General features: G+C 42.8%; 1 protein-coding gene and 1 pseudogene across 2 annotated transcripts in view; both read right to left on the reverse strand.

Annotated features, from left to right (window-relative positions):
- Window positions 1-876: 876 nt before the first annotated feature.
- LOC308422028 (small ribosomal subunit protein eS7-like) lies at window positions 877-1470 on the reverse strand (annotated as a pseudogene). The gene has a single exon. The product of its transcript is annotated as a small ribosomal subunit protein eS7-like (transcript).
- Window positions 1471-13877: 12407 nt separating this feature from the next.
- MTR (5-methyltetrahydrofolate-homocysteine methyltransferase) overlaps window positions 13878-15333 on the reverse strand; it is a 67656-nt gene continuing 66200 nt past the window's right edge. The window contains exons 32-33 of the mRNA XM_080918300.1: window positions 14797-14909; window positions 13878-14247 (exon numbers count right to left, since the gene is read on the reverse strand). Of these exons, the coding sequence (XP_080774426.1) occupies window positions 14161-14247; window positions 14797-14909 (200 nt within the window). The 3' untranslated portion in view covers window positions 13878-14160. The remainder of the gene's footprint in view (window positions 14248-14796; window positions 14910-15333) is intronic.

Below are 15333 nucleotides of genomic sequence, written 5' to 3' on the forward strand. Positions count from 1 at the left end.
AGGTAGGAACTAGTTGGAGGAACTGGGCCATTAGAGATATACCCATAAAGGTTTGTGTCTTATCCCAAATCATCTACACCCTACACCCACTAGACACACACACACACACACACACACACACACATCTCTGGTCATCATGAGGTTAATAGTTTTCCACCCATATTTTTGCCTTGTCACAGGCTTAAGAAAGCAGCAGAGGGAAGTAACTAGAGACTGAGACATATGAAACCATGATCCCAAGTCAACCTTTCCTCCATTAAGTTATTTCCTTCAAGTATGTTTTTCACACGATAAACTAGGAAGAATGTTCTGCTATATGCACAGAGCTGTGACTTGTCCAATAGTCATCAAAGGGGCTTCTTCCAGCAGCATGTGGGAGTGGGTGCAGAAACCCACAGTCAGACATTATGTAGAAAGATAATCTAAACTGGAGGTCTCCATCTGGTCTTTCCCCTCAGAGCTTGGGAAACTGCAGAAGAGAAGGAAAGATCGTAAGTCAGGAGGGGACAGAGGACACTAAGAACATGGCCCACTAAATCAACTAAACAGGGCTCATACTGGCTCAGAGTCTAAAGCGGCAAGCATGGGGTCTGCAGGGGTCTGCACCGAGTCCTCTGTGTGTACGTTGTGGCTGTTAGCTTGGTGGTTTTGTATCTGACACTTCTGCCTGCTCCTGGGACCCACTTTTCCTCCTGGTGGGCTGCCTTGTCCAGCTTAGATGATGGGGTTGAGGATGTTGGGGTTGCTGATATTGGGGTTGCTGATGCTGGGGTTGCTGCCTTGCCTTAGTGTATTTTGTTTTGTTACATTGTCATCTCTTGGAGGCCTGCTCTTTTCTGAAGGGAGACAGGCATCTTTATTCAGTCAGTATCTTTACTAGTGAAACCCTGAGAAACCGAAAACCAGCATCCTTGCCTGAGAGCTTCTTACGCACAGCAGAAAAGGTTTCAGTGCCCTACGCTCCATGGTGTTCTGCTGTGCTTTGTCTAAACGAACCGTTAGAAACCAGCCGCCATCCAGTCCCACGCGGATCCTCTTCCCCACAATTTCACTCGTAAAGACCAAGTCCCCAAGAGTGGCTTCCTGCTCTCCTGTCCATGATCAGCTTCTGGGCACTTTTGCTTGGTTTTCTTACAGTTTTTCCGAGTTGGCTTGGGCAGAATCCTCCTCTGATCGCTCAAGACAACATGCTTCTCACCAAACTTTTCCCCCAATTCACGAACTACCCAGACTTGAATTTTCTGGAAAGATTTCAGCCAAGGAATTAGTACAAAATTATAACAGCATTTTTTTTTTTACTACCACCAACTTCAGATTCTGAGGCCATGGTGATGTTGAGTTCCCACAGCTGTGCCTTGAGATCTGCGTTCCTCTCCCGCTTGAGCAGTGGGCAGCGCCTGAGATGTCAGACTCAAACTTGTCCAGCTTCTTGCCATTGGGCTTCACAATCTTGGTGCTTGAGCTGAACATGGGCTTGTCCTTAAGGAGTGCCAGTTTAGAAAGAGAAGGATCCACTTTCAATTAAAAAGAAAAATGCAACACTCAGCCGAATTACATCCTCTAGCAAGTGGAGAGGTTGTCAATTGTGTTCTCGTTCACTGTTTACCTAAATCTGTTTCTTCGCCGTTTCTCTGACAGAAAAGATAAGATTTCCAGGTATCCGGCTAAAGCTGTAAGTTTGTTACATAATTTTTGATTACGTGGCTCTTTCTCTTTTCGTGGTGAAGAGCAGACTCCAAGTAATGAAGCTGGAAATTGATTTATGTACTTGAGCATACAAGCCGGCAATGTTCTTACTTCTTTTGGTGACGCTGCATCCTCAGATGATCTAGACAGTCACCTTTGTTCCTGTGAAAGGTGGATTAGAGGACGTGCTCCCTCTGCAGAACCTTGGAGCGCATGTAGTACGCTCAATGAGAGGATGCTAGCCTAGCAATTCAGACGCATCCAGAGACAGGTAACTCTAAACTGTTAGGTATCATTTTCTGTGTCTCTGCTGAGTCTTTGTCAAAGGGAGTTACCCACATGATTCTTTTCCTTTGAAGCTCCTGGTGACACCTCACAACAAGAGAGGCAACCGGAAAGAAGCTTGTCCATAAGTCTACTCTCCTCATATATTTCCCCAAAAAAGCTGGTTCATGAGCAACTAAGAGAGCGCCATGCTTGTTTCATCACTGTTTGTAGGTCAGTGTTTTGTGCCGGTCTTATGCTCTGAGATGCAACTTAAATTAAGATCTATTTTTCGGTTCACAGCAGCCTACACTTTCAATTATTGGGTTGTAATGGCTCTGAGTTAGCTAAAATAGTATGTTACATATAGTTACCACTAATTATAATTCATTTGTACCATAAGATCTTATTTATAAAAAGTTAGTCTCGTAGGGTGAGAGACCTAAGTAAATAATTTTGACAGGATGCTACCAGGACCATAATGAAGTTCAGCTCGTTTCTTTGACTTTCTAACGACAATGTGCCAAGGGAATCTCTCAAAGGTATTAGGGCCTTAGACATCAAGTGAGGAAGTGAAAAGAATGCCACCAAGAAGAGCTTCTGTTTGAGGTTAGCCCAGTCATTTGCCAGAGGATGATACCAGGGTCCTTAACCAACACCTGTCACTCAGGTGGCATAGCTAGTGAGGGGGCTGCTGGGCTGGCTTAATGAATCGAAACGACCCAACTCTAATTAGCATACCTATTAGTTTAATATGAATCAATACTTCTGAAGCCTCTAAAAAAACTTTAATCCCAAAGATGAATTAAGACCATTCCACACTTCCTCCATACCATTATCCGTTCTTCCTACTTGGTATAAGTCACTAATGCCTCCCTCAAAATATTTCCCATCAGAGTGAATCTCAAATCCACCAGAATAAATGTAATGACATTTCATTTTAAGTTGTTTTCTGAGGGTTCCTGAAAACCCCAAGGAAAGAGTCGGAGCCTTTTCCCAGCCAGGAGCAGATTCTGAAAGACGGTGACAGGAAGGAGCTGCATTTTCAGGAAAACCCAGTGTGCTTTCCATTCTAACCACATCCTGCCTGGTGCATCGGAGAAGGCAGGTGGCCAGGTTCCCACTCTGCCTTCACGTGCTGCCTTTGTGCGTCTATCCATCAGGCCAAACGCAGAATCAATACCTTGATGCCTAGCGGGGTGTTTTGAGGTTATCGCTCCAGATCCTTCGTATGATGGATGCATAATATTGATCAAATTGACTGAGAGTCAAAAAGGTGCTTTCTGTTGCAGTCTGATGAGTTGCCATTTTCTGTCAGATAAAGAAGTTTCCACAAAGCAAGAAAAATTACTTTTCTGGGGTCTGCATTTGCTCTATAGAAACAGACCCACAGCTGAAAGGCTTAAAGTGTAAACAGCAAGACAATCTAGGCTCCACTCAGGGACTGTACAGAGAATTCTTCCATTCTATGAGTGTTTTCAAAACCGCAATTTCTTTTTGTAGGAAAGAATATTTAAAAGCATTCTTTGGAAACTTCAAAGCAAAGTAAAGCCTATTAAATACCTAAGATGTGGTCTTTGAATAACACTAAATGATAAATAAGTTTTCAAAAGATAGAGCTACCAAAATTCTGATCTATTTTATGATAAATGTCCATTTATCCAAAATGTTCCTGAATCCTGGGATTTTTTTAAAATTTAGATTACAGCAGGGAGACCAAAAGATACAGGCTCCAGTTCCACTTTCTTCATTTGCATATTTATAGCTAAGTTCTCTGATAACGAGAAGCATATATAGCAAATTGCTAGCCTAAACTACTACAAAAATAAGTTTACTAACTAGGTTTCAATGTTGGTTAAGGCTACATTTCCCACTAATAAAGTGCACAATGCAGAGATCCACTGAGGTCTGATGAATACACCTTTTATACAGTCATCGCCTCAGACCACATTTATAGAGGATTTCTCCAATCTCAGAAATTAGCTTCCTGCCCCCAGACTCACTGTCCTGGTTAGCTGTTTGTCAACTTGATACTAACTAGACTTATCTGAAAAGGAAGGATGGAGGAAATATCTTTATTGGGTTGCCTGTAGACAAGTTCTCGGTGCATTTTCTTCGATACCAACTTATGAGTGAGATCCCAGCTCAATGTGGGAGGTGTCGCACCTGGTGAGGCTGTCCTAGGTTGTTTTAAGAAAGCAGGTTGAGCAAGCCAGGAGTAGTAAGCAAGGTTCTTTTGGTCTCTTGTCTCATTTCCTGCCTTGAGTTCCTGCCCTGACTTTCCTGTATGACAGACTAAATTGTAAACTGAAAGACACCCCCTCCCCACCGATGTTTTTCTTCATGGTATTTTATCACATCGAAAGAAACCTAACAATTATAACACTCGCTGTTCTGAATACCATGGAATACTTCAGCCTATACTTGAACTTAGTATGAATGAAATCCTAACACTACATATCTGGCCCAACAGATGTAACATTTGTGTGGCCCTGTCCATGAGTTATTCATTCTTACTATTGAATAACATTCCATGGTATGAATATCCCACAGTTTGCTTACCCATGTTCTTTTTTATGTATAGTGGATTTACGTTTTTGTTTTGTTTTCAATGGGCTAAGACCATTTAATGTAAGATTATTACTACAAAATTTAAGTATTTGTGTGTTTGAACTGCCACTTTGTCTGTGTGTGGTATATGTGTGTGTGCTATGAGTACACATACATGTGAAGGTGCGTATACATTTATGGACACCTGCACATGGAAGCAAGAGTGAACATCAAGTGTCTTAAAAATCTTCCACATTGTTGTTTTGTTTTCTACTTGAGACAGGGTCTCAGTATGTAGTCCTGGCTAGTTCAGAACTCACCATACAGTTCCGACTATATGGAGAGACTGCCCTTGAACTTAGAGATCTTCATGTCTCTGCTTCCTCAGTACTGAAATTAAAGGTGTGCACAACCACACCCGGCTCAGTATACAAGTGTGCTCCCGTTTGAGACTTGTGGTTTTGTGGGGCATTATTGCTAAAAACAAAATCAAAAAGGTGCTAACAACCATGTGGACCATTTGGGCCTTCTAGCTGTGGGGACTCCCTTCAGTACTGATGGTTAATGTCTGACAGAGAGGTGGTGACTGAAGGTTGGGATTACGGCCATTTAAAATAAGACAACTATAAACCAACAATGAAGTTTTCTGCATTGCTTGCTGGCCTTTTAATGACAGATTTCTCCATACCATGTGACACACTTTGACAGCATTTCGCCATCAGGAGAACCTGTCAAAACAAGGGGTCATTGGATGGAGGGAAACGTGCACAGTCGCACTCAGAAGGCTGAAGCAGGAAGATCTTTTGAGCCAGAGTTTGGAGCTATGCTGTGCTACACATGTTCATTCTAAGGATCCCAGTGGGACCATACCCGTGAACTTCACTCTGCTGAGCACGCTCAATCAACCAAGTGTAAAATGGTATAAATCCTGTTGTTCTCCACACCCTGTCTCTCTTCAGGTTCACTTTGGAGGAGACCTCATGCTGCTTGCTACCCCCTGATAATTATTTCCTCCACAGGAGACTTGTGCCCCCAAAGCTCCCTATCACTTCCTCCAAGCTCCCGTGAACATTGCTATTTGACCCCTTCCTATGACTCATGCTGTAATAGCTCTAAGATGACAACTGTTTTCCAGGTTCTCAGTTTACGTAGTCCACATGCTTGAGACAAATCACTATGTGTGGCAACTTCAGACTTATGAAATGAATTTAATTAACATTAAAGCTTTATGGTTTGATTAAATTATTCCTTGGTCCATACTACAAAATGGATATTGTATTATTATATACACTCAGCTAATCACACACCTATCTCCTAGGAAGACAAAATACAAATCTGATCAAGGACTCTCCCTGAATCCAGGGCACACAATCTTTGGATGAAGCTGTTATTTAATAAGCATCACAAAAATGTCAGGAACACACTCCTGAGATAACGAACCAGATACTTTGATCACAGCATTAATTCATGAGGGCAGAGTTGCAGAGCCAATCCCTTTCCCCTTGAGACAGTGACTTACTCTGTTGCCCAGGCTAACCTCAAACTCAGGACACTTTTCTAGTTTAGTCTCCCAAGTACTGGGATTTCAGTTTTCCACGACTACCTCCACCCCTTAATACTACTGTTACAATGAAAACTAAACGTCAACACAGAATTCAGGAGAAACACTCACGCTGCAATACTAAAGGGGACTAGTGATATTCTTTCTATAGGCTTCTCATAAATAACACATGAATGAAAAGTAATTCTAAAGTAAGTTGAGAGGTTTTTAAGTTTTTCAAGATTTTGTTATTTTTACTTGTATGTCTAGTGTGCTAGGTACATTCATACCACGTGTGTGCAAAGGCCTGCCAAGTCAAAAGAGGCTATCAGAGCCTTTGGAGCTGGACTTACATGCAAGGGCAAGCTGCTTGACATGCATGCTTGGCACCAGCCTCCAGTCCTAGAGATTAAGGGGAAAACTTACGTTAATGTGAAATTATTGACCTCACAGAAGTTGTACTAGTGCTTAACAAGTATGCTGCTGGAAGGCTGAAGGAAGACACAGATGGAGGAAAGGATGTTGTTTCTGGAAATCTTGAGACAGCCGTGTGTTGGTAAAGTTGATCCTCTTCAGAAGGCAGGTGTTCATCCAGAAGTACTTCTCAGAAACTCAGGTTGGTAATCTACAGGGGAGACACCTGAGCACTTCTGTTCTCGAGGGCCATGGTTAGATAGAAGAGGGAGGCCCACCAGCTAGCTACTCCTGCATCTGCGTTCATGAGGTAATTCCGCACTGTATGCCCAGGGCTGACTAAATGCCTTTTTTGCTGAGACGGGGCAATTAATGAAATGAAACAGTATGTGACCAGTGAAGTGAGCATCCTCATCCTGTTCCTTGCAGAAGGAATGCGTGGTCCCTCTAATGCTGCCTGAGAAACTTGGGTAAGCTCTTTCCCCCTCCCTGTTTTTAGAGCTGTCATGTCTCCACTTCTTTTGCCCACTTTTCTCTAACAGGACTATACACATTTGCTGGTCAATTTACTAAATACTTCATACGATCTATTCTTGTTCCCACCAAAATCTTCATGCCTTCAATCGTAGATCCTGAGTAAAACATTGAGGGTAACATTCAAAACCAAACCCCTCTTCTCACAAGATAAAACCCAGCAATTATTCTTCTCTCTCAAGTCAGACAGTCCTGCTAACCTGACATAAACCATGCAAAATTAGCACTTTCCTTCCCCCTCAGTGTGGATCGGGTTGAATGACTCAACCCTGCCCTGCACCGGCCTACTGTCACAACTCCCTCCCTCTTCTTGTAACCCCTCCACTCCAGCGACTTCTCATCTGCCCTGACAAACTATCTTCTGTGTGTCTCCTCGCCAACTTAAACAATGTTGGTGTTCACTGTTACTGCCTGGTGACAGCACAAGACTCAACTATGTGACAGAATGGGGAAGAATTCTACTTAATTTCAGTTAAAGAGACAGATCGTATTCATCATACTTGGGTGGTTAACCTTTGAGTACAATAATTCGTATGGCAAAATGTACTTGACAGGGCAGTTATACAGAATTTTAATGAATTTTTCATGACTCAAAAGATACTGCAAGAATAATGCAATGCTCAAAGTCATTTCTATGTGCCTAATTTTGGATAAACTGTAGTTCTGGATAAACTCCTTGATGGACAGAACAGATTTGCCTGTGTGCACTGGATAACACAGCAAGTCTTGCAAATGACTGCAAAAGCTAGAGAACAGTACGTGGCTTCCTGGTGTTGAGTTCTGTACAATCTTACTCCTCAGACAGACACTTACGTTCCTACTACGTGCCTGGCAAGACTGCTAAGTCTCTGGTTCTGACATTAGCAACTGCATGCCATGCTCTTTTGTGCATATCCCAAGTAAAACGGGTTCCATGCCTCTCTGTGTGATGTTTAAGACAGGCCTGTTCTGATTCTCCCAGTGTTACTCTTAATTAAAAATGAAGATGTTTCACAGGGTCTTTCTCTTGGGTTCATCTGACCTGTTAGGAATAATACAGAATTAAATGTGATTTGGCTTTCAATTCATTTGCAGTTTTTAATTTTCTAATTACAACGGAATTTAATCCAGACTTCTGTGCAAGACTGAGATGAACTAAGCAATACAGATGTATTCTCCTTCCTTCCCTCTCCTATGTATTTTCCCGACCTGGGGGAGGAATGGTACATTCATTGACTCGTAATTGATTCCAACCTTGACTTGTGATTTTTTTAATAAGTGCATGTGTTTTGTCTGCACATACCTGTCTATGTACGACATGAATGCTTAGTGCCCAGTGGCCACAACAGGGAATTGGACAGATGGTTGTGAGCTGCCACGTGGGTGCTGAGAACTGAACCCAGGTCTCCTAGGAAAGCAGCCAGAGCTCTTAACCACCAAGCCATTTTTGCAGCCCAATTATTCAACATTTAATTCATTCAATGTCTGCTGGGAAAAAAAATGACTCAGCAGGTAAGATACCAAATCTTACATATGAGCACCACACCCATCATAAAGTATAAATTTTACCTTAACAGGGTAGAAAATGTCTCGTAATTGCTGGAGATTTAACCAAGACCTTGCATATATTAGAACATGTACTTTTAAATAATCAGTCATATTTAACATTATCTACCAAGACAGCCATATTTCACTTTCCCTTTCAATATGGACACAGTAAATAAAGCAGCGGCATGTGATTAAGACCAGTGGGCACTGATGTCACACCTTATGAAATAAAACATCACCTCGCTGAGTTGTTCCATAGGTGAAGGTACAGAGTAGTCCACATAAGTTCAAAGTAAACTTTTCTCAGTCACTTCAAGCTTAGTAGGTGGCTGTGTGGCTCTCCTTTATGAATTCACCAGCAATACTTTCTTTGCTAGAATATGTGAGCTCAAGGCTAAGATCCATTATTAGCAAAAAAGAAAAAAGAAAAAAAGAAAAAAAGAAAAAAAGGAAGAAAGGAAGGAAGGAAGAAAGGAAGGAAGAAAGAAAGAAAGAAAAAGTTTGCACCTGTTTATGAGTCTCCACAAGATTTCACTTTCCACGGTTTTAGTTATCCACAGGTAACTATGGTCCAAATATATTAAGTCAAAAATTCCAGAAAAAAAACAAATCCCAAGTTTTAAACTAGATACCACTCTGAGTAACACGATGAACTCTCACATTGTTCATTCATCCTGGGCTTGCTAAGGACATGAATGACCCCTGTCCAGGGTATCTGCATTTTATTCAGTGCTACATACCCTTAGTCACTGGGTAGCTGTCTGAGCTGCCAATCAATTCCCATGACATTGCACAAAATGTGGTACGAGCAATTCAGGCGCATCAAATAAAAGCTGTATGAATATTTTTCAAGTTAAAATAATAAAAATCATCAACTTAAGAAAATATTATGTGCTGAGGTCTAAGATAAGAAGAAACTGTTTCTAAAGCTATCAAGAAAGCAACGGATATTCATACTAGTTTTGCTACTGTGCCTCAAACAGCAGAAGTGACAGCCACAGTAAATAATTAAGATGGAAAGACATTAAAAGTGGGACTGCATACTAAATAGCACGTGTACACAAAACAGTATGTGCATCCATGGGTCACAGAACATATCCTCCAAGAACAAAGGGTGACTGCGACTTTCATACTTAAAAGCAAAGGCTGAAGAAAGAGGGATCTTTGAAAATTACATTTGAGGACTTCAAAGTACAAATGGAATCAGAGGATCTGCAGACCTTTACTGAGCACCAAGCCCTGTCAGACAATATGCACACAATAGGTGGATTAGGTTCCAAAGCTTCAGTTCAGTCTGGTCACATCCCATCTTTCCAAAGCTCACCTCTCCTCCCCTCATCTCCTGGCATATGGTACCACCCACTCACCCACCAACAGCTAGGCTCTGAGAGATGTTAGCTGCACAAATGCATCCGCCTTGCCCAGCTGCCTTCATTCCTGCTCTTCTGGCCAGAATGTTCTTCCTTTCTCCTAAAACTGTGTTTGATTTGTACATCATCGCATATGAAGTCATCACACCAGATCTGAAAATACCTTTCCACTTTATTGGTTAAAATATATTAAATACGCATTAAATATAGCATATTTAAAATGTACAAAATGCTGTGTATAGTAAAAAGCCATAACCCTCCCACCCAAAAACTAAAGCAGCTATTCGTAATTCACGTGTGTGCTCTTCTCTGGCCCCGCCTCCCAAGGCTATCTACCACTAAACTTCATTTGGGGATTCCTGTGACCGTGTATGTTTTTATCACACATGTAGCTACTATATGCATTCTTTGATCTCATCCACTTTTGAACTCAATGAAAACAGTATCATGCCATAAGAGTCCAGAGACTGACTTGCTTTGCCCCTATGTTCTGATTCTCCTTTATTGCCAAGTGTGGCTGTGTTCACTCAATTTCACTGCACCATGGTATCTTCTAAAACCGTTCTCACGAGGACAGAACTTCAGTTATTCCTGTGACTAATGTGGAGTTCTGGCCTTGTTCACTCTGCAGGTGTTCACATCTGTGAAGGGTTAACTGTTCTCTAGCAGTGATAGGTACCATGCACGTGACTACTTGCAGATCTAAAACTGTGGCCCCACTCTTGCAAATGTGATAGATGCAAACCCGAATCTCACATTTCTTATCACCAAAAACATGTTTACCTGCCTCATGAGAAAGCCTTTCCTCTTACTTTTCCAAATAGAACATTTCTATACATTCTAATTACTAATCCCTTCTCACCTAAATCATTCATTTGCTTAGCAGAAGTCTTTAGGTAGGGTTGCACTGATTTAAGCCACGTCTGTGCTACACCTGACACTATTTCTGCAGTAGAACTTGGTTGGATGAGTTCCCTAAATCTCTTCCTCTTCGGAAGCATCTGGCCACTTTGATCCTTTCCACATGAATTGTCTGCTTACCGTCGTCATCACATCAGTTGGTACTGCTGCTGGAAATCTTCACTTTATAGCTCAATTTGGAAAGATCTGGCACCTTTATAACCTTTAACGTTTCTATTCACTGTTCCTCGTCTTTTCCATTCCTGCTGCGCCATCTCTACTCTTCAGGCCCTGAAGCAGAGTCAACCAGGACCTTCCCTGAATAATTCCACCACCAGCCTAACACATTTTTGAGCTAACCATTCTTTAAAAAAAACAAAGACAGTATGGGGCAAGCCGGCAATCTCCTGATTTGGTGGCACCAATTAGTCTTTATTAACGAATCTACTGGAGAGCAGATGAGACACACAGAAGCAAGGTTTGGGACACTTCGCTGTGAAATGCCCTGTGTAGTCCTTCAGGAGCTGGGGTGGCAGCCTGATGGAAGCAAGGATTAAGGATGTAGGCTCCTGGAGTACCGAACAGAGGAGCTCAGCCTCTGAAACAACAGGCTGGGGAAGCAACTAATACAGGATCTGAGAATTTAAGTAGGTAGAAGAAAGAAAAAAAAAAAAAACTTAAGAAAAAAAATGGTTGAGAAATGACCACAGAGGCTAACAAAAATTATTCTGAGGGAAAGGATAGGGTAAGAACACTGTACAAAGCAAAGAGAAAATAATCCCCTAGGAAAGCCTAATAATTAAAAAGTCATCAGTGGTAAGAGACGAGAAACATGCCTCCCTGGCTTCACTGAATTAAGTGAGAGTAGGAAAAAGAACTGGTGCATGAAAGACACACAACATATGTGAGGGGAGCGGACACGAGACATCAGCTGGGAAAGCACTATCCCGTGTGTTTGCTCTGAATGGAGAGGAACTCCTGGTAAAATCGCTCATAGGAGAAACATACCAACAGTACTCTCCCTGGTCCCTAGTACCAGCCGCTGGGAGCAGAGCAAGCAGCAAAACGGAGAAAACTCCTTTATATTTATTGTGTGGTGTGCCACAACCTGCGTGTGGAAGTCAGGAGTTTGTTCTCTTCTACCATGCGGGTCCCAGGGTTTGGCAGCCTGTGCATTTACTCACTAAGCCATTCTGTTGGTCCCGTTTTTGTTTTTGAGGGTCTATGAAACTCAGGATAGCCTGTGAATCCTCCTGCCTCAACTTCTCAAATCCTGTGATTACAGACATAGGGTAGCACTTCTGGCTACATACAATTCTAAACTGTGAGAGGGGGAAATGCAGCCCTAACGAATATGCAAGCCCCACGTGTGAACAAGTTCATGTCAGAATCTCAGACGGCAACAGTGAGGGAACATGCTAGGTGCGTTCAATCACACACACCAAAGCCCAGTTTAGAATGTTAGTCTTTGAGCCCAGCTTCTCTGAAATACCTAAAATAAACTAAGAAGGATGCTTTCAAGTTTCTTTTTATATTACTTAGTGAGCATCTATATACCTAAACTTGCAAGAAGAAGGGAAAAGAGGGATGAGGAAGGAGGAAGAAGAGGAAGGAGACAGAAAAGATGACGATGATGATGTATGTCATGGGATTAGGCCAAGACATATTTGGGGATCCAGCTGAGAGAATGGCAAAGAAATAAGACTTAGTACCTCTTCGAATGAAGTGCAGCGAACTATATGAAGGTTATTCTTTCTCACAGATCAATGTTCCGAAGCCTAAAGAACGTACCTGCCATGGAAATACGCCCTGGAACGAAGCGGCTCAAGCTAGTGAGCTCCACTGACAGTCTAGTACCAGTTAAAGATGCCTTAAAGAAGAGTAGACAACTATTTTCACTCTAAGGGCCAGGGATACAGAGTGTGCTACTTGGAAAATAAACTTGGAAAGATTACAGACATGCAGGATTGTCATTACCCAACTACCATCTTCTTCCTTTCACCTGCAAATATACCAGGGAGGGTGTTTGTTGCAAGTGGTTTGGGACAACATCAAGAGATGAGTCCTGATGTGTAACACCTAAGAGGTGCTTCTCTTTCTCTGTTCTAATCCCAGGAGACCAGTCACGCTCCACACACTCCCCTGCTCCCCCTCCTCTCATTCTCCCGTGAGTACCTGCAGGGCCGAGACGACAGAGCTCTACTGAGCCTCCACTTATTAAATATCTGTGTGTCAGAACCGTCTCCGTGCACAATCCTGTCTAAACCTCACCCCAATGACACTAACACAACTGTTCTCGTTTTTCAGATGAGGAGACAGTGTGTGGCGTCTTGGCACTTGGCTTCTGTCTCACAGCAGCTGTACAGAAAAGTTTGTGTCCGTACCTTCGGAGTCCATGCTTTGAGCAATTTCTCCAGAAATATCAAAGAACAAGACAATGTGGTGTATCTAAAATACAAGTATCTGGAGTCGAGTGCAGACGAAGAGTTGAGTAGATTTAAGCCACCCATGGGTCCATCAAGGTTCAGCTAACAACCTGTCTGATTCTCAGAACAGCTAGATGTTAAATACCTTTTGTAGTTTCTTTCTCTCTTCCATAACCCCCCTTAGAGCAAAGGACTATGAAACTACAAAGGCAAAAGCCCCTGGAAAATGTGACTGTGCCTACCAGCACACCAGGGCAAACAGTTCCAGTATCTCTGTCCAGCAAGCAGTGAGTATGCCTCTGCTCGAGAGTTCTACGCCTACTTAGTTACACCTCAGAGATGGGACGCTACATTAGAGAAGAAAGGAGTACTTTTTTCCCTGTCCAAGTCTATTGCTGAAACCACGGAGACTGAAACATCACATTTCTCATGGTGAGACTTTGCTCCATGGTTACATTTCTCTATATATTCTCCTAGTCAACTTATTTTCAGAATCTTTTTTAAATATATAAGGCAGCCAATAAAACAAACAACAACAACAACAGAAGAAAAAACCAAACCAAACAGACAGACAGACAACCCAGGAACATGTGCCTTCCTGGGTCAAAGGCAAAGATGGGAAAAGGCTGGGGGCCCTGCTTGAAATGCCAAAGATGTCTTCCGCTTGTCCCAGTCCCGAGGGCCAGGGGACCATGAGCCTTGGCCCCTTGTTGCTCCTCATTTAAGGTCCCTGAAGAGTGCTTGTTTTCCCAGACCCTAGAGAACTTGATCTCCATCACACACCAACAACTAGCCTTCTCTCAGCAGGCCAGGGCAGGGCAGGGCAGGGCAGACACAAAGGCGCTTTTTGTTGTTATTTCTAAGGCACACTGGATTATAACTCCTTGAGGTCAGCAAACGTAAAAGTTGAAAAGAAGAACAGAAAAGAGTAAAGGAGTTGAGAGAGAAGTCAGTCCGTATCGTATCCCAGAATGGGGCCAAGCCATTTTTCCACCTCGGCCACTGGCATGTTCTTCCTCAAAGCATAATCCTCAATCTGCAAAAGATGGAAAGAAGCATCTTGTTAAACCAAAGTGCTAAGATCTTCTGATTGAGTCTCTACGGTTTTTGCCAATAAACACTGAGAACCTGAAATATCTTGTCTTAATAGCAATCTACTGAGCTAAAGAGAGAACATTTCTGTTTACTTGCCTATTCTGGAGGTAGAAAACATGTGGCGAATATTTGCTGCTTAGAAGCTGGCAGGTGGTATGGTGTGTGTGTGTGGGTGGGTGTGTGTGTGTGTGTGTGTGTGTGTGTGTGTGTGTGCATGCACATACATGCATGGATTGTGGATAAAGAGGGAGTATTGAATCATGGGAAGAATCAGGGTAATGGGCTGAAATTAAATTAAGGCATAAACTGGGATGAATTTATTCATGAAATCAAATTAAGACAAGATGGGATGAAATTACACACACGTGTGCACACACACACACACACACACACACACACACACACACACACACACATCGCTTTATTTTCATTTAAAATGGGTCCTACAGGTCCATCTAAAGACAGTTATGTAGAAAAGCCACATACTTACCTGATCTTTGGAAATCTTCCCCACAGCAAAATATTTGGACTTTGCATTGGAGAAGTACAGACCCGACACTGCTGAAGCAGGCGCCATTGCCAGGGACTCTGTCAACCTGATGCCTGAAGAGAAGCGCAGGAAGGCGTCAGTGCCTGGGCAGGGGACTAATGGACTCTAAGCAGCAAGTAAACTCACGCCTCCTTACAATGACACAGTAAGAAGCTCAGATCACAAGGTCTGCAAGGTCTTGCCAGGTGGAAAACCAAATTCAGGACACGCACATTATACCCAGTGGGAACAAGCCTGGAAAAGCCTTCCATCCTTTCCCCAGCTACCTGTGGTCAGTGTTAGAGGCTCCAATTTGTCCCTAAGTCTGAGCCTTCTCGGGCAGGACTGCTAACCCTGGAAGTGACAGGATCGCCCACAGCTCCCCACACAGCTCCCCACCGACTGTGAAGCTGGTGACTGCAGGAGTGAAGAACGAGCCCACAAAAACACTGAGGAGGTGACCTCAGGACTGTTAATCTGCACCAGTCACTCAGACAC

This window comes from Micromys minutus (assembly GCF_963924665.1).
Source record: "Micromys minutus genome assembly, chromosome: 6".
NCBI classification, from domain to species: Eukaryota; Metazoa; Chordata; class Mammalia; order Rodentia; family Muridae; genus Micromys; species Micromys minutus.